The sequence below is a fragment of the Poecilia reticulata genome, chromosome 22, assembly GCF_904066995.2.
Source record: "Poecilia reticulata chromosome 22, P_reticulata-male-v2, whole genome shotgun sequence".
Taxonomy (NCBI): Eukaryota; Metazoa; Chordata; class Actinopteri; order Cyprinodontiformes; family Poeciliidae; genus Poecilia; species Poecilia reticulata.
Window position 1 is genome coordinate 16,996,255 of NC_088851.1, and position 20,391 is coordinate 17,016,645.

Below are 20,391 nucleotides of genomic sequence, written 5' to 3' on the forward strand. Positions count from 1 at the left end.
TCACATATTTAACTGTTATGATGTAAGAACACGACCGTAAACAGTAGTAAGACGCTAACCTCACTTTGACCCACTTAAAACCCCCGAGAGTACACACACACACATGCACGCCCACGCACATATGCGCTCATGCACACACACACAAACACTAGAGACTCACTCCTGTGTAAATATTGAACTTGAGTCAGCAGCCTCTTTTCTATTCTCGGTTCCCCGTGTGTGTGTGTGGGTGTGTGCGTGTGTGTGTGTGCGTGTGTGTGTGTGCATTTTTCTTCATGAGCCATCCACATGTGCGTCCACTCATCAGAAGGCCACCACGCATCTTCCTGTCCTCTCTACCTCCTGCCTTTATTTACCTGTGGAGGTGTATTTGTGTCGGCGCAGGCCTTCTACTTCAAACACGTCCAGCCATGTAATAAAAGGCTAATGTTGGGCATGCATCTATGATGTTTGTGTGCACATATAAACACAGATTGCTCAGGGGCTTGACACAGAAGCTAACATAAAAAAAGGTCTTCTGTGTTGTGGTCCTGTTGTCAAGCATCTTTCAGTGCCCACCCACCTCTAGGACAATGTACGGTCCTCTAACTGAACCAGATCTGGTAGTTACTGCGGTTCCCCTCCGGCTTTCAAACATGTTTAGGAGGGGAGTGTGTTCATATTCCGTATTGGAATAAAAGTTGATGTGTCCCAGCATGTTATATTATGCAGTTAAGGGTAATTATTATCATTTCCAAAGTAGATTTATAAAAATTAATTATGAAAGGATTTTTTTTTTGACCCTATTAGTCAAAATGACGGACAACATACAAGTCTAGTGCAACCTCTTATATACAGTACAGGTGTGTATAAAGTCAGATTCAGCTCCAATTACATGCAGTCTAGTGCTTACAATCTGCAAAACAGATTAATCGCAAAACAATTAACTGAACAATAGAGTTCAGTTAAACATTAAATAACAAATGGTTAAAAGTTATTGAAAGAAGTCTAGATGATTGCAAATCAATGATTTTGCAGCAGCCCTTCTTTCCGAACAAGCATGCAGTGACGGGGTTGGACCAGAACTCGTTTAAAGAAAAAAAGAAGAAGAAACCGCTGATGGATGTTCTGGTTGAAATACCCATCTGCCCAGACTATTTGAGACATGAGTGCAGAGTGAGCAGACACAACAAGAAAAAAAACAAAAAAACAAAACGAAAGAAACAAAATGTGAGTCCAAGAAATCAATGGCCTCAACAGCTTCAAGTGGCTTCAAAGGGAAGGAACTAAAATCTGTAACCAGGGGTACTTGCTTTGGGAAAGTATGAGGAGGCTGAGCAAAACATGGCATCTTGAACCATCAATAGCTTTTTCCTGGAAGGAAATACAACTAAAAATATTACACTGAGTCAAGTATACTTTCCAGAGAAAGACAAAAAAAGTGTGTCAAAACTAATCAAAATTTCTGTTGAGGAAAGAAACATAACTCAAGACCAAAACACTGCAGAAGGCCCATATATTTTAGGAAAGACATACAATTCAAACAGTTTGTGTAGCTGATTAAAGCAAAACTCTATCAATGCTTTCTTTAAGAATAGAAACACAGCTAAATACTGACACAGCGGGCCAGATGCACTTTCTGTGAGAAAGAAAAATGGAGAACATGCACAATGTTGATCACAGCAAAAGCTCATTCTGTGGCTCTGCCAAGGAAACCCTAAGCCAGGAGTGCTTTTTGGGAAATTAAAATAGATTGAATGCAGAAATTTGATGGCACCAATAGCTCTGTGAGGTTTCTATAAAGTAAAAAAACATAACTTAACACTGAAGCACTGACCCATGCATACCTTCAGTGAATTTAAATGAGAATTGAATTAATGGCAATGGCAGCAGTTGGTCTGTCTTTGACCCAGCCAAGGAAAATGCTAAGATAAGTTTAGAATTACTGACCTGTATGTTCTTCTATGGGAAAGAAACAGGAAAGCTGTCACCATTTTCTTTTTTGTTTATGGCATTATTCAGTCCATCTGTGACTCGGTCCCCGAAAAGAGACACAAGTAAGCACTGAGTCATTGACCCAGTTGTAATTTTTATTGAAATAAACAGCTGTTACTATACTTATGCAAAAAAGCGTACTCAATTCAGGAAGATATTGCATTTAGGTAAAGTTTTATACAGTTCTATTTGAAACTATAACTTGAGTTTACTATTTGAAATAAGGAACTTTTATCCAAATAGATTTCAAATTTAATCAAGCAATTATCAGACCATCATCAAATTATTAGACAAATAAAGCATGTGTGTCGAGTTTTTTTTTATTATTATTTTTAGGAATTTAAAAATAATTTGCATTTTGAATTTACACTCTGAGATAGTAGGGACTGCCACGAGCATGTATAAAAACTCACACGTATAGGATTTAATTTCACGGACACTTTGACTTAATTACAAGTAATAATTGGATGAATGCTCTTTACTATTATTAGCAGCTATTAAATGAGTTTGTAAAGGTTTGCATAAGAGAATGAAATGAACTCTTTAAAAGGTCCCGATCATTCCTTCATCATTCATACTCATCCTGAAGCTAAAATGACTTTACAGTTAATAATAGACCGGTTTTCACATGATACATCTCCTGCTGTGAAGGATTATCTACTGCTATAAAATGATATCACCTTGCTGACAGAAATATTGCCCACCTACTACAGTATAATCACACCATGGATAAGAAATCAAACTGGAGGGGAGAGATGGATTTTGAGTTGTGTGTGTTTCACATAAACACATGGTTGGGTGTGTAGCGCGTGTTGCATCTGTTTGTGTGCGTGAACGGCTGTGTGTGATCTCTCGCCGCGACTCGCTGATCAGTTATCACTAATCCCTCCACTCAGAGCTCTTTAACAAGTTGCCATTGTGCTGCCGACACTTTACATGATGGAGGAACGACCTTCATGGTGAATGAAAAGAGGCAGAGGGAAGGAGGGAGAGACGCAGACGGAGGGAGCGAGAGAGGGCAACACCTCCGACAATGCAGAGAAAATTGGTTTACACTAGATAGGCTTGTGATTACAGAGGGAAAGAAAATGACTTGGATTGAACAATGGGACTGAGTGCATGTCTCGATGTGGGTTTGTATGTGAGTGTGCATGTTTGGAGGATTAGTGGGTGGTTAGGCTGGATTTGGTTGAAATGAATTGGTCGGCGTGATGCGCTGATCGGCGTGCGTTCCAATGAGGTTTCTGCGTATTCCTTCGTACACAGTGTGCCGTTTGCGTTTTGACTCCATCCAGCCAGGAACGTCAGAGACTGTTACAGCCTCGTAAACCTAAGAATGTCTAACAGTTTATTCTATCCCTTCAGCACTTTAACACAGTTATGATGCTCCTGCCTTATTAGCAGCTCGTGGTGTTGACATGCTGTATTTATGAAGTCACTAATTTTTGCTTGGTAAAACATCCTGAAATGTTACATGTTTGGGAAAACAAAAAACAAAAAAAAAACATGTAAAATATCTTCCATGCTTTTGTAACATGTTCCTCTTTTTAAGAGAAACAGACTTGTGTTGGGATATTTATGCTCAGGGAATTTACAAAAAGTTCTAACAAACTCTTGTTGCAGAAAAGTAAAGTTTAACTGACTAAATGATTCTGTTACATTTATTTTGTATAAGTAATCTGGGACAACAATTGTGACACGAGTAATCTGGCTAAAAACTTTGTCTTGATGGGATGTTTTTTGTTTTGCCACTGAATAAATGTACTCAAATTAGATGATTGACTTTTCTAAAGCTATAATAATAATAATAAAAAAAACTTGCTGATTTTTTTAGTTCATCTCTGAAAAAAGCTCAATATTTTCAGATATTTTGCAGCACATTCAATCTCAGTTTTTTTTTGTTGTTTTTTTTTTGCAGAACAGAAAATGCAGAACAGTTTATCAGAGAGGGTTTTGCCATTTTATATTTCTGTCTCAATAGAGCATTAAACAGAATCAAAAATATACTTCATATTTGCACACAAAGTATATTTGCAAACTTTATGTGTGCAAATATAACTGCAAAAGTACTTTATTTCCTTTCTAATGTGTTTTCTTTTTGTCTATCATGTTAGGAGGCTCAGCAGGAAAACTACAGCATGAGAGGACCTGGTCCGGGGAATTCTGGGAAGACCAGCAACGAGGTCGGAGTCGCCCAGGACCGTCCTTCCAGTCTGCCGGTGAGTTGTTGTCCGCACCATCCCAAAAAGCACTGTTGTTTTAAATCTACACCACACTACAGGAATTTTCCGATGATACAAGTACACTTCACGTTTTGAAACTACAAAAAGAGAAGAGGATTTCTTTTATCTTTCCACAATATGTAATATATTACCATCTGACTCTGCAATGTTGGCTTAAAGCTCTTTTGTCTAATCAGAATCCTCTGCTCACCTTGTGACCCGCTTCTTTGTCTGACATCTCAGGGGATTTGACTGCTCATGTCAGAGCTTACGTCTGTGTTTTGACTGGTGTTCATGCCAAAGGCAAAAAGGACACTGTTTATCTCGCCACAGCCAAGCAGCATACATCCACTCTCATGCACACGCACACACACCCACACACACACACGCACACACACACACACACACACGCACACGCACACACACACACACCCACATGCACAGACAAGCATATGCACCAAGCGAAGGCATTCTTTCTGAGCACACTCGAACCCACATGCGCCAACCTCTTAATGTTTGGCTGAGTTAAAAAAAAAAATAAAAATCGTTGAGCAGCTTGACTGGAGGAGTAATTGAGAAGAAATGGTGTGACCAGCTTGATCTGAAGTATGAGGGTTGCTCTGGCTTTTTTTTGGCTCCACTAATTGCTTTTTTGCGCCATCATTTCTCTCCCAACAAATAGACATTTGCAAATGGTCGCAAATATTGGCACTGCTTGAGGTGCGTGCAGTTTAATTTACCAGATACTTTGGAGAAGCCCCTGGAGTGGAGGAATAAACTGCAAGAAAAAAGTAAATTAAGTGTGCAAACTCCAATTAGGCTGCGAATTTCTCCTCACACCAGTTCGTCTAAAATCTGTGCACGCTGGTCGTCTCGGCAGACATTGACGGTTGACTTTTCTTTGTTTCAAATCAGTGCTGACTTATCTATCATTTGTCGAGGGATTCCAAACTGGTAGTGAGACATACTTTCTTCTCTTTTCCCTTCCTAACGCACTAATAGTGTGTCATCTGGCTTCATCTTGGTGTTTCTCCTTTTTTCTTTCATTCAATTTCTCCCACACTCTTTCACCCGCTCTCCCACCTCCCATCTCCCCCTCTAAAGCAGCTCCATGAAAGCTCTTTCGCCTCCTGATGCTATAATGAGAAACGGCCTTGATATATCAATGTGTGAATCCGGAGCGAGAGAGAACAAGAACAAGCCGAGGAGCCACAGCAGTCGCGGGGGCCGATCTATTTGAACCGGTGCCACTATCACCCCGTTATTCCCTCACCACTTTAATCCCGGCGTTTTACCCCTTTGGGTTCTCTGTGTGTTTTCACATCTCGTCCCGAAGCACGTGGCTCGCAGAGATCCTAATCGGCAGCAAGTTTTGATGAGAGACACACAGAGAGATGGAGGGGGGGATAGATAGACGGTGATGGAGAGCAGGAGAGAGAAATTGCTCCGCATTTTGCGAGGCTCTTCTAGCAAGCTGTCACGGTGGAGATGTAACCGCTTTTTTCTCCCTCTATCTCTCTCTCTCTCTCCCTTTCTCACTCTTTCGTCTGCTTTTGATGTCAGATCTAAAGCTGCTGTCATCCTTTTCCCCACTTCTCCCTCTCCCCTCTCCCGTCTCTCTCTCTCTCTCTGCCAGGAGCGAGGGAGAGCGGGTCGGTGAAGAGTCATGTTTTTGTTTTGGGATGAGTCTGCCGTGTGATCTGGCGGGATTTTTGAAGATAGACCAAAGGGAAAAAAAGGCTTCAGTAACTTACACGACTGAGAGTCATGATGTCTCTTATGTCTTTTGAAATGTAATTTTTTGGATATACATCACTGCGCAATTATGTATTGGGAGCTTTTCTGATCTAAAATCAGTTCACTTAATATATTAATTACTTTAAAGGGCATATATCATTAGCTCATGATAGCTGTTCTGTCCCTTCAAAGGAAGCTTTAGAGTCATGATGTTAACTTTAGAATGCCAAATGAGGAAATTAGTGTAATCCAACGTCCATTTTAGATAAGCACAATGAAAATAAACTCTGGTATTTGAATTAACTACATAAAGTCAGTATTTAAATGGACATTTATTCAGTACGAAGCAGGAAGTCAGGAAAGATGTCTGAGAGCAGTAGCCTGAATACCTAGCAAACAGCAACAATTGGAGAATTGTAGCAGCACTTGGTGGTGAACAGAATCTGGCTATAATTCACCTCATAATGGTTGACCACCAATGACAAAAGCTGAAGCACAGAAGCACTCATTTCTCCATACAACTGTGTCACCAGAATACTCCATGTTTGCTTGCCATCGAATGTTGGTGCAAGTCTGCCCCCCCCCCCCCCCCCCCCACACACACAATCAGTCAGTCTCTGACATGCAAGGGTAAAATTGCTCTGCAGTGATGAATGAGGACACACCCTGTCACAACATTTAAGCTGTGTGACTCCGTCTGAAGTTAGTTTGCACACAGCAAGATGCTGTTTGGCCCTGAAAGTCGATTTGAGTTACTCATTGGAGATGGAAGGGAAGTTAAAGTACTCAGATACCATCTGTAGTGAGATATCTCTCCTTGATTTGGCTCCAACACAGAGAAAAAAAAATACTGTCAATCTGCAGCTAATTATTGTGGATAAATGTGTAAGAAGAATGCTTGGAGAGCAGCTAAATCATGACATCAAAAAGTAAATATCACTTTTTAACGTCACACTTTCTTCCCTATTGGAACTTTATGCTCACAAACAACACTTGCAGTTATCTCAATGGTCAGACTGTTGACTCCCAGCTCGAATCTCTTCTAGCAGAGATGGGATGCAATGCACTGCTGGTTAAACAATTAACCTTTATTAATTGTCTACATTAATTTGATACAGGACGACTGCCAGTAAAAACATTTTCTCTATTGGTCTTAGATGTGTTGTTCATTTTGAAACTGATTATGCTTACATCGATTTGAAACCCAGTGAAGAACTATAGAGCTGATCCAACTTGGCTTTGGTTTTATGGGCTGTACTTATTCAACCCAGACATGTCACGTAAGAAGCCCACTGTTAGCCCAGGACCACTTTGTGCTGAACTAGCCTCAGGTCAACTGTCTTTTAAGACAGTTGTGAAATCAGATAGGTGCTCAAAAGAAAAGCTCAACCTTCGAGAGAAAAACAAACAAACAGATGTTTAAACTTGCCTGTAAAATCCCATTCATTCCCCTCCCTAAACTGCTAACCTGTTGCCAGCACTTCTGCTTTGATTTTGTGTGGGAATCATTACAAATTTGATTTTGTTTCCCCAGTCAAAGGTCATAACTTTGGAAAGACTCTTATTTGATTGCTTTTCTTTCATGCCATACATCAGAAATCGCGGCTTAGATTGCACAGGGACTTGATGGAATCATGCTTTTCTCGGCTGAGTGGTGCCATTTTCAAAATTGCTCTGATTTCCCCAGGATGTGTGCAATTGCTGGTCAATAAAGGTAACATGTTGGTTTGCTGGCATTATTTTGGAGCTGGAGCGCGTGATTGGCACAGGCTGCCCTGTCGTCTGCTGCCTTGTTATTTCCAGCTGTGTTTGCGAGTGATTATTTGTATGTGGGTGAAAGATCCAACCTTTTTTTTTTCCTCTCTCTCTCTCTACACCATGGTCTCTCCACATCATTCCTTTGTATTTGTTGTCTTAAAGGGACAGTTCTGGATTTTTCTTTAATCGAGTCCCAGTTATGAGTTTATTTGCAGTTATTTTACTTGCAGTGAGCGCAATAGCTGCATGCACAGGCTCAAGCTAAGACTAATTTGAGAGAGACCAAAAACTGAAAGTGAAGATAGGTCTTCCACAGAAACTTATCTTCTCTGTTTAATATCTTATCATTTGTAATCAATTAAAACCGTCTTGCCTCAAGCTGTGTTCAGATTCATGACTGCTTACGATGCCCCAAAAATCTCTAAAACAAGGTTGAGTGAATTACACATCCACCCCTTGAGTGGTTTTATACGAAATAAAATGGGCAACTAAATACGGGGTAAAAATAATTTAGTAGTGTGACATATTTTTTTAGTAAATTACAAGTGTATGTAGATTTTGTACACATTGTATTTATTATTTGTAGGTCATTGTTATTTAAAAAATAAATTAGGAGTTGGTCTATCACAAAGAATGTAATTAATTTTTGGAGCAATGTATCGAAAAATTCTTCAGTTGTAAAATTGAAAACGCTGTTTTAATGTCTTTCTCTTTTTTAAGCTCTGGAAAAACAATAATATGGTGAACCAAATATGTATCAAAAAAAGAGAAAAGAAAGAAAAACACCCCACTATTGTAGCTAATTTCAAATTAGACACACTTTTTTGCTTTTGCTTTTAAATAGAACAAAACATTTAAATAGAATTCAGTTTTTTTTTAAAGATAATTTTAACTCTTAACATGGGAAGTGTATCAACTGACATACATACATAGATGTAACAGAGTGAGCAATAAACATTTTCACTTAACTATAAAGTTCAGTTGATTTTCATTAGGTGATGTATCATCCTTTTTAACTTCAAAATGAAAGCTTCATGTTTTTGTTCCTCTGCTCTCTTGTATAATGACGCATAAATTGAAAACATATTTTACTTTGAGTTCATTAACCTTAAAGCTCAGTTTTTATTAGTCATCATAGTGTACTCATTTACGTGGATGGTTTTACCACCTGACATTATGGCAGATGGTGCTGCCAAAACATAAAACAATTATTATAGAATATAATTATATATGTCATAAACTGATTCAATTATTTAAGAAGGAAATTATTTATTCATACACAATAATATGTCAGTGACCCATCTGCACAATATTAGTAAGAAAAGAAAACTTGTGATATTATTGTGAATGAGGATGTTGATTGCATATTTTATTCACATTTTTCTGGCTGAATTTTATAATTTCAGATTTTTTTTGCGCTGTGTCTTCTCCATTTTTAACATTATTATACAAAATCTATATGTTCAATCTGCTTCAATGGTAGCTATTGGTTCCACTGACAAAGAAGCAACACAAACACGACACTTATTTAGTTTTTTATTCTAACAGGAATTCCTTCAGGCTCTTATTCAAATCCTTAACTCTTAAACTTATCTATTGGAATAAACAATTACAGACTGAATGCCAATTCCTGATTTGGTACCTCTTTTGCATATTTATCCAGACCTGTAAAATGACAGAGGCTACTTCTCCAAACTTTTTAACACTGCATAGGAACCTTTTGTTTTAATAAAAATCCCAAGCTATCCCTTCATGCTCCTGGGCCAAACTGCTTCTTCCTCTGCTTCAGTGAGGTGAGGACACAGGGTTTCAGACCCACAATCCCCACCCCAGCTCTCCGTCTCACTCCTGTTCCAGTCACTGTATGTTCCCAGCTCTCCTGCGCTCCCCTGACAGCCTGCCAAGCTGCTGCACAGCTTCCCATCCTCTGGGACATGGGAGAGGATGGCCAGCCATGTGGAAAGACAGAGTGAGAGCTGGGGGTGGGAGAGCGAGGTGAAGAAGCAGGGAGCGAGGGGGGAAGAGGAAGGGCGTGAAGCGCTGAAGTGAAACGTGGTTATCTTTTTGTCACTTGTTCAGGGTGAGGGATGTTGAATTCAGTCTGTGGGGTTTCAGCAGTGGTGTGTTATTCACACTGTTATGCACGCGCGCACACGTGCACGCACAGTGACAAAACCTTCTTGTATGTCTTTCAGAGCTCATTTGCCCCTCCTTGACTTATTTTCCATCAAACAAAAGGAAAAAAAAATATTCAGAAACATAATCTGTGTCTCTTCCTTCACGCCTGTCCACCTTAGCCTCCTCTGTTTCTCTGAGTGTGAGGTCATAAAAGATTGACAGGGCACAGCTGGAGAAGCCTGCAGCCCTCCCTTCTCCTTCACCACAACACCACACACACACACACACACACGCACGCATGCACGCACACGCACACACACACACACACACACACGCACACACACACACACGCACACACGCACACGCACGCACACGCACACACACACACACACACACACACACGCATACACACGCACACACACAGAGTTATCTTAGCAGCCATTCAGCCTTTACTTTGATGCACATTCTGTCCTCTGTGAGTGCTTTCACACATTGTGTGTGTGCGTGTGGGGGTGCGTGTGTGTGCGTGTGTGTGTGTGTGTGTGTTTGTGTGTGTGTGTGTGTGTGTGTGTGTGTGTGTGTGTGTGTGTGTGTGTGTGTGTGTGTGTGTGTGTGTGTGTGTGTGTGTGTGTGTGTGTGCTCTGTCAGAGCATGTCAGTCAGTCTGCCTATACACTATGTGCTCACACTCGCCTCTTCCCACTGCTGAGTTTTATTTTAGAGTCTCCAGGCTGGCAGACAGGGCCAGCAGGCAGCGTAGAGTAATGTCATGCAGCAGGGTTAGACTCAGCCACATTGAACTTTGCAGAAAAAGCGACAGAGATGCCAATATTTTGTACGTATTTATTTTTGCATGTACTTTGTGTGTTTTTATGCTTAATAAATTATCTTTAGTTGTGGCTATGTGTTTTGAAGGAGTCTGGCAAACTTAAAGATGAGCTTTTTCCGGATCCCTGATGCCTATTCTTAGAACAGAGAGCATGCACCAAAGGCCACAGCAGGTCCCTGCCAATTCTGCCATAACAGCTCTGAGAATAGGACAGCTGATCTGAAGCTGGTTTCACACTCTGAGGTTGAGGGATTTCCATGGCCCCACTGGCTTTTAACCCGAAGATGTAATATGTTATATGTTTGAATCAGGGTCATTTTATAATCAGGGAAATTACTTAAAGTACTCCACAAGAGAAGACAAAATCCACCAGTTGATTTTTTTTACTTTACTAAACTCTGAGTCTCATCTTTCTTGATTTATTACATAAATCAAAAAATTGAACTATTTGTGTTCAATGTCAAAATTTCTCACATCCTGTATCCTGTATTTGTTTGAAAATGCAACGTCGCTTCTTTTGAGTTTACCATAAAAAAATAGACAAAACAAGGGGAAAATGAAGAACAATGCTTAATGAAAAACCTGTAAATCCACTGCTGAATCAGAGTCCAAAACATACATGAGCTACATTTTGAGAAATGGAAGACATTTCCACATTAATGTACTGCGGCTCACACACATAATCTGTATTCTCACCTCTGCCCTGGTTCACCGGAGACTCAGATATCATGACATGGCAGGTCAGAGGACTCTGTCTTCATGCATAATGCAGACAGACTATTTCACAACTTGTATGGCAGACCTGTTTTCGTGTGGTCCTTATGAATCATTTACTGTGTGCAGACAGTTTCATGTACATGTGTGTTGTTTATCTGAGCAGCTGGAATAGGGGTTATTTTTGCAAGAGCTTAATACTTCCTGCCACAGGGACATCATCAAACTTCTGGGTTTTCTAGAAAAATCTGTAATTTAATTTCTGTATTAAAGAGTGTAGAAAAATAGTAGTATTTCATGTCCAATTGTCCAAATGTCTGTTTTCCTTCCTTTTTTCTTCCCTTCTTTCCTTCCTTGTGTTCTTAAATTCAGCTTGTTCTTCATATTTAAAGCCCAAAGTATAAATGGTTCCCATCAACTCATAATGAACTGTATTATACTTCTCAAATGAACATAAAGGACTGAGGACAGTACATGTGGAAATGTGTAGAAACCCTGATCGATACAGCTTATTTAACATGAGAATCAAACAGAGAGAAAATCTGCAATATTAAAGTTTTAACTCTTACCCTGGCAACCATTTGAGCTGCCAAAGTTTCCTTTAGCAGGACATTGACTCCCTACTAGCACACTTCAGCAGCTGACACTCTATCCTTATCCCCTGCGGAGGAGATGGAGCTTTTTTAATAGGAATCACTTTTCTTCTTCTTTTGCCTGCAGGAATTTTAGTTGGCAAAATTTGATGGCCACACGCTGTTCTACCCGCCAGGAACTCTGCTGACCAGTGTTGGTTGTTAAAGCAAACTGGTAACACAAGGCTGAGCAGCAGAGGTTACAGAGATGTGGGAGGGAGGGAGGGAGAATGTGCAGCTGTAGAACTGGCCATGTTAATAACCAACCACCCTTGACAGGCTGAAGCCCCAGCACAGCAGAGTAAAAGTGCAAATAGTAAACCTGTCCGTGTTTGTCCTCGTATTCTTCTTACACGCTTCCTCGTGCTTACACATGCGTACAATCCCAGTATGTCAGGCGGGATGATTTCAGAGTGAATAGGAAATGGAGAAGAATGAACTTGGTTAAGAAAACAGCGATCTGACTCCTCCGGCGTCTCTCCACTGAGCTGTAGTACGGAGGAGGAGAGACACCGGGGCGAGATAAGGAGGGGAGGAGGAGGAAGGCAAGCAGAGACTGACCCTACAAGGAGAGAAACGTTCCCTCTCTTTGGCCATCAGTTCCTCTTCCGTGGGTCGTGTCTTTTGTCAAAGCTTATTTGCAAGACTGGTTCAAATTCAGGACAAAAGAGGACAGAGATGCAGCCACAGCTCTTTGGTGGTGGATTCCGTCATCACAGCTGCACACACACACCACTAATCTGCAGCACAATAATGGGCAGCGTGGACACTGCCTTGTTAAATTAAGATGTTGTAAATGAAAATGACAGGGTTTCTAAGCAATCTGGAATTTAATGCATCTTTAATCTGGCAATGTGTTGATATGTGGAGAGCAGAGGAGGAGATACTGTACATCAGTGTATGTGCTTTAATGTTTTCAGGAGCACACTGAAGGAAAGTCTGCAATACAATATGTGAGAGAAGGCGCTGCATACAAAATATACGTAAATGACACATTTTGTGCCATATTTAGGTGTTCAGTAGTGTTGCTCCAAAAGTAAAATAACCATTATATTTTTCAATATTTTATTGACAATAAATTTGTTTTGATGAAACACTTCTCATTCACATGTCTTAGTTTACTTTAATACCTAGACTTGCATGCCTTGAATCCCAGCCGACAGGCGATGCAGCGTTAGTCAGCTCAGGAACATAATGGAGGTGGTAAAGAAGGAGCCACCAGAGGAAGGATCAGCCTTCACTATGGCTCCCTCTGGCTGATGGGAGGCTGAAATTACATCTGCCTTTGAAGTTAAGAGCAGCAGCATCACTGCTGTTGCTATGGTGACAAGATGTATGCGTGCGTGTGTGTGTGTGTGTGTGTGTGTGTGTGTGTGTGCGTGTGTGTGTGTGTGTGTGTAAACTCCTTGGGAGGTTTATTATGCACGATACACACTGTGACTAGTCCTGATGGCGTTACAGTGCTGGCTTTAATCTACTCTCATAAGAAATGTGCACTTTAAACACATCCCAACGCACCCATGGATGCTTCTATGAGGTTGTGCAAAACAAAATAAGCATACACACACACACACACACACACACACACACGCACACACACACACACACACACACACACGCACGCACGCACGCATGCGGGCACACAACCCGTCTCGCAGCTGGACTCGAGCTTCATTTTGAACCTTTAAAAGATTAAGATAAAGTTCCTTTTCTTTTTATCATCTTTGAGAAGGCTTAGTTAGATGTACATCACGCTTGCAGGCAAATGCACACTCAATAAACACACTCAGGCACACACATCGTCATGCAGAGTTGTTTAGATTGCAGATAGCGGTGCTTGGGTTGTTTAAGCTGCTAATACTCCACTGAATTCTAATTTTCTTTTGTCAGATCTTTTCACAGCCATGAAGATGGACAGATAGATAGATAGATAGATAGATAGATAGATAGATAGATAGATAGATAGATAGATAGATAGATAGATAGATAGATAGATAGATAGATAGATAGATAGATAGATAGATAGATAGATAGATAGATAGATAGATAGATAGATAGATAGATAGATAGATAGATAGATAGAGATAAAAAGTGTGAGTATAATGTTCCATTAATGCAGAGGCAGGCTCTTGCTGAGGACCTAGCGCCAATCTGCATCTCCCTACAGTCGGGCTGCTATACATTTTTCATGAACACTGAGTGAGAATTAGCGACGGATTGCCGCTGCAAATTGCTTCTTCTTGGTTGCGGGGGGGTTAGAGAGACAAAACGGAAGAGGTACAGAGAGAAGGGCAATATTTAAGAAGGGCGGGAACGATGCAGAGGTGGAAGATGGTGTAAAAGATAATTGTAAGAGATGTGGAGAATAAATGAGAGAGGAGTATGGAGAGTGTATTGTAATCTTTCGGAAGCATCTTGCCCTAATATGATATCAGTTTATGTAAATTCAACACGATGTTTGAATACCGAACAACTGCACTTGAAAAGTGCATTTCCCCAGATACAACAATGTGGTTACGATAACATTACGTTTCTGTGAGTCTCTCTGCTGTTTCTTCCTCTTGACCTGAGCAACTTTTTAGCTTTGACCCCAATCACAGTCTGCTCCCTTCAACCCAATAGGCTCCACTTTCATTTCTAACTAATAGCCTTAGCTGCTATTGTGGACTCGCTGTGTTTGCCTGATTATAAACTGATTCGTTTTTAGTTTGACTTTCTTAAAGTTAGAGTAGACTCATTTGAAATACCATATCATATAATACCATGGAATCATCAATAGCACTGGTTAGTTCACTATCTGACAGGCGACGAAAGGGGAGCATTGATCTGAGAAGCAGCCAAGAGCCTTAAGTAATTTTGGAGGAACTGCAGAGATCCACAGCTCAGAAGGGAGGATCTCTTGATGTGACAACTAAGATGTCCTGATTGCAAATAGAAGATAAAACAATTTAGCAGCAAGTTTTTGTAGGATGCTTTTCGACTCATCAGAGTTTAAAGAAAAATCAAAATAGTCTGATCACCTTTTTGAGGCTGCAAAATACTTGAAAAATGGACACCACACCATTTCAGAGTTTTATTTGTGAAAGGTATTTAACAAACTTTATTTTTGTACTTCATAGCTATGTGCTGGCTTGTATTGGTTTATGACATGAAATACCAGTAAACCAATTAAAGTTTGTGGCTATAATGTGATGAAAATGTGAAACTCTGGCTTTCTCCCACTATTTAAATATGAATTTCAGTTTAAGTGGCATGGTTGTGCATGGTTATTTTTTCTTATGAAGTACTGATGAACTGGTATCTCATCTCTTGTCAGCTGACCATTGGAGATCCGGCAGAGATAATATGGTGTAGACAATAGATGGATTGTGAATGAATAGCTTTGTAAAGCACTGTATACTTAAGCAATAGTTATTTTTTTCCTCAACGTGATTTTCAGCAAACAGGTCTTTGGGAAACTCCTGTTTTGGTTGACAATTATTATTTTTATGCTGCAAGGGAAGAATGTCTCAAGATATTTACACAGTACTGTGTATAATATAGACTTTCTTTGCATATATAGCCCCGGTGTTATTTGCTACATCAATATTATGGCATCAATAATCTAGAGATATGAGAGCGGCTGTGCTAGTGATGAACAGAGACAAGTTCCTTGATGAAAAGATATATATTTCTGTGTGTGCTTGTGCCTGTGTGTGTGCTTTAGCCCTATTATTGGAGCTGTAATCTGTTCTCTCCTGCTAGCCACAGTTATTACAGTTGTCGATATGGTGCTTGGGGCTTTATAGACACCAGCAACAAGACTCTGTCTGGAAGGCCGCCAGAATGTTTTTGTGTGTGCATGTTTTTTTTTGTTTTGTTTGTTTTTATGTGTGTATCTGTGTGTGCATGAGCTTGTGCCCTGTGTGTATGCAATTGATCTCTGGGCTCATGTCAAGGCCGGTTCAGTTCTGTGTTAATTGCTCATGTTACAAAGTGTTAGTCCCGGCAGATTTGCTTGATATCTGAGGTGTGGCTGTTTGCTTTACAGCACCTTGAGTGTGTGTTTATGTGCATTTGTGTGTTAGGGGGTGAGAGGGTGTTTGGTCTGACAGGTTCACTATGATAATGGATGTTAAAGGACAAAACACAGAGGTAGAAATGACAGTGAAGCAGCGATGGACGAAAAGAAGAGGTGTTCGAAGAGCAAAGAGTCAGAGTTAAAAAGAAAGATGGATGTGGAGAGAAGAACCTTTGAGAGTGACGGAAAGAGAAAAACAAACACTGAATTGTAGAGATTTTTTGTCCTCATGCCTGTTGACTTCCTCGGCTAACCGTTTTGCCAGCTTATTACCGACAGGACCTGGTGGTGCATTTCCCTGAAACCGAAGCTACACTTGTGTAAAAGTTGCTTGTATAACTGTGACAAACATGCATAAGCACCATGAGGGTCAGCAATGGCCAATTTTTCCCTGCCACTCTGCTCTTATGGAAGTTCAGCACCATCTGTCTGAGTTGGCCAAATGTTTCAAAAAATCCTCTGTCTCTGTGTGAGAATGTGTGGCTGGACTCTCTGCACCAATGTGCAACCTGTGACCTCCAAGTAACACTAAGCTCCCTGTGCCAACAGTGTGTGCGTGTGTGTGCGTGCATGCGCATGTATGCGTGCGTGTGTGTGTGTGTGTGTGTGCGTGCGTGTGTGCGTGCGTGCGTGTGTGTGTGTGTGCGTGTGTGTGTGCGTGTGTGTGTGCGTGTGCGTGCGTGTGCGGGGGTGTGCGTGTGTGTGTATTCAGCGTTTTTGTTTTGTTGGAATAAAACCATCACCTCTCGACAAATGCGCCTCAACACTATCCCTTCTGCTCAGAGAAAACATCTTGCTTTAATGGAATTTTTATGAGCTCTAATTTCTGCAAATGTATTTTAGTGTTCTGAGCAAGTTTTGGTTTTTATAATTGATTCTTATTAAGTTTTAATTGTTGTTTCTCAATGGAACGAGCATATGTAATTGTTTTAATTATTTCACCATGCCATATATACCCCGAGTCCATAAAATTAAAAAAAAGAAAGACGTTCTCCCTTTTAACATAAATCACTATTTTTAATCTAATGAAACCCATTACTATTTCTAAACTAATTTCCACCATTTTTCAATAATAATGTAGGAATGATTTTTGCATTAATAGAGGATTTCATATCTTTTCTTACACCTGCTGTGAAAGTAATTGTCTGTATGCCAGTTCAGTCTAACACAGAAATGAAGTGACATATAACGATGTGGCTAACATTTAGTCACATACTGTTCCTGGATTCTGAGGCAGTTTTCCTTTATACAAATAACAGCATCACGCAAGTCAGAATGACTTAATTTATCGACGGTGTAGACATAAAGTTAGACCAGTAACAACCTCCAGATGTAAACGAGAGCTGATCTCAAAAGTGTGTAACCCTGATAAAATGGTGCATTAGAATGATGGGAAAAAATCTTTTTGACCTTTAATATAAAATATATTCTTTACAATTCACCTGAAAAACATATTTGTAGATGAATTTAGTCTTTATTTGTATCTAATCCTACTAGAGAATCTTTATGTTGCAACAAATGTTTCATTAAAACATGATGGGTATCATCATGGTTGAATTTAGTTCTACGGTATTAGCTTCTGCTATGTACCATGTTGGTATAGTGCTTTAGCGTTAGTGGAACTAATGTTTGATTATTGCTTTTTTGTTAGCGCAACTAGCTATTTAGCTAGCAGTGCCTACCACTGCCATTTCACATGTCATGTCAAAGTTTTCAATATGATCTTTTACTTTTGACTAAAGGACAAGCATCTGTTTATACAAACAAACTTTAGCAAACACACACTTAGAAAGTTTGAAAGCCTTCTGATAGCTTTGTATAGCATTTGGGCTAATGGTGTGCTGTGTGCTTCCTCCCAGGTCGGTGCATCCATTAGCAATCATATTACTTCCACATAATGGCTTATTGGTTGGCGGGAAAAAATTACCATGAAGGCAGAGTGGGGAGAGAGGGAGTGAGAGACAGACAAAAAGATGAAGAGAGAAAGAAAGAGATGAAGAAAGCCATCTCTAGCAAGGCTGCTGAATTGAGTTACAGCTGTTATGATTTGTCGTCTCTCAACTCTCTTTTTCTCTCTTCTTTTTCATTTCTTGTTCCAACCCCTTTTCTTCCCCCTCGGGCCTTCAGGACGTTTTTATCTTTCTAATGAGCCGTTGATTCTTTTTCTCCTTCTTCTTTTTTTGTCATTACCTCATTCGTTCAGGATGGAAGGCAATATTTGTCATTCTGTCAGGCCAGCATTTGTATAGTTTCGTGCGGGATGTGGCAAAGCTAAGTGGTGTGCAAAGTGTTTTTGTCCTGGTTTTCGGTCGGCGTTGGCGGCTGAAGTGCACGCAGGGATCATAGGAGTTTGGCCTTGATCGCCCGATTGCACTCGTAGCCTTATCAATATGCATCGCGGTGGGCGAATTGCACTTGACTTGATTGGTTTAATTGACCGGACCCAAACACACACACACACACTCTGGGTTAAAGCTGCAGCCTAACTATTGTGTTGTGCTACTTTGTCCAATAGCACCGTTTAATTCAAATTTGCGTGAGTCATTCTGCTCCTACACACTCAATATGCATACTCTGTAAACACTCGCACACATACACAAACAGACTGTTTGCAGAAGAGAGAAGTTTAAAGGTGATCCTCTGTTATGAGGAAAACGTATAAATATGTATGAGACAAAGTATAGACACAAATAAAGTGTGTGCAGGAGTGCATTTCAGTGGCTTCTCTGAGGTAGCCCAGCAAGCATGTGCCTGCTTGCAGGCTCAGCTTGGGCAGCACGTGTATTTGTGTGTGTGGGTTAAAACAAAGTGGAAATCAAATTCACCTTGAAGTGTCCTTCTCTCTCCCCCGTATTTTTGCCTTCGCCTTTGCTTTGAACGCACTGCAGCGCTCAGTTCAAAGAGAAATGCTGTCTTGTGAGTGTATGTGTGTGTGTAAGAGAAAAAGGGAGTGCGTGTGTGTACGTGTGCGGGCGTGTGTGTGTGTGCGCGTGTGTGTGCGTGTGCGCGTGTGTGTGTGTGTGTGTGTGTGTGCGTGTGTGGGCGTGTGCGTGTGTGTGTGTGCGTGTGTGTGTGTGTGTGTTGGGAGTGGTAGTAGGGTTTGAGATGGGAAAGAGGAGAGAAAGACCCGCCGCTGCACTCTCCTTTCCTCATCAAAGAGCAGCCAGGCTTAGAGAAACGCTCGTCCTTCCCTCCATCAGCCCGCTTCCCAATTAAAAACAACCTGGGACAGAGAAGAGAAGGAGAAGAGGAGGGGAGTGATGAGACAAGGTCGACGAGGAGAAGGAGTGACAGAAGGGGAGGTGAATGGGCTCAGGATGGCGTTGTCGGGGCAATGTGAGAGAGAGAATGGTGGCGACGAGTTTTCATTTGATGACCTCTCACCTTTTTGTTTGTGCCCAGGACAGAATGAGCAGCAGAGATCCATTTTCCACAGGAGGATTTTAACCAGGGGACATTTATGGAACCTCCACATGAAGCTAACGGGGTCCGTTTTGCGTCTACAGTTATTTTGAAGGCCTTTGTGACATGCACAAGCTTGAATTTATTAAGGGTCGAGGTTTTGTAGTTACATTTTTATAACCAGAAAGTTTTCCTTCATACCAGTTTTATGATTTTAAGTATTTTTCGTAGCTGTCAGGTTATATGCCAGAGCAGTTTTGTGAAGCTGAATGTAGTCTCTCTCCCCTGCATGTTGCAGTGTACGCCCAGCACCACATTCACACTAATGTGTATTATTTCAATGACACCAGAAGATATGATGCCATAAGAAAATAACACTCCAGAAGTTATTTCTGATAGAAAATGACATGGGCATTTTACAAAAGATAACAAAATATGTTTGTAAAAAGTGGAAAAACATGACTTTTTTTTTTAGATTCACTCACTTAGCCTGCTGTATGCTAGAAACCAAAAGATAAATTCATTCAGCTTCTCCACATGGGTCAGAGCATTAAAAGTACCTTCCTAGATTACCAGTAGATCCTTAAATATAAAAAGAAAGATATTGTGACAATAAAAGTACAATACTTAGTTCTGATGCTGTGAGTTTGAAACATAATATAAATAAAATACTTAAAATGTGAGCGCTTTAAAAATAGCATAACCACATCTAGAACTTGAAATGATTCCTTAAAAATATTTCTCATATCTGCAAATCATAGGTTTTTCTATATGCCAGCCACATAGAAAACAGTGCGACAACAGCTTTACAACAATTTGAAACATTTCTGCCCACTAAAGTCAAAAACAGTCATAATGTGCAAACCAAAGGACCACCGACCAGCCATCAAAATTACTAAACGTACAGGGTGTTTTTTAAGGTATTACAATGTGTATTGTCTTAGGG

General features: G+C 40.4%; 1 protein-coding gene across 5 annotated transcripts in view; it reads left to right on the forward strand.

Moving 5' to 3' along the window:
- LOC103458589 (AT-rich interactive domain-containing protein 1B-like) overlaps window positions 1-20,391 on the forward strand; it is a 198,636-nt gene that overhangs the window by 63,455 nt on the left and 114,790 nt on the right. For all 5 annotated transcript variants that reach the window (XM_017302537.2, XM_017302538.2, XM_017302536.2 and 2 more), the window contains exon 4: window positions 4,089-4,193. In XM_017302537.2, coding sequence (XP_017158026.1) covers window positions 4,089-4,193 — 105 coding nt within the window. The remainder of the gene's footprint in view (window positions 1-4,088; window positions 4,194-20,391) is intronic.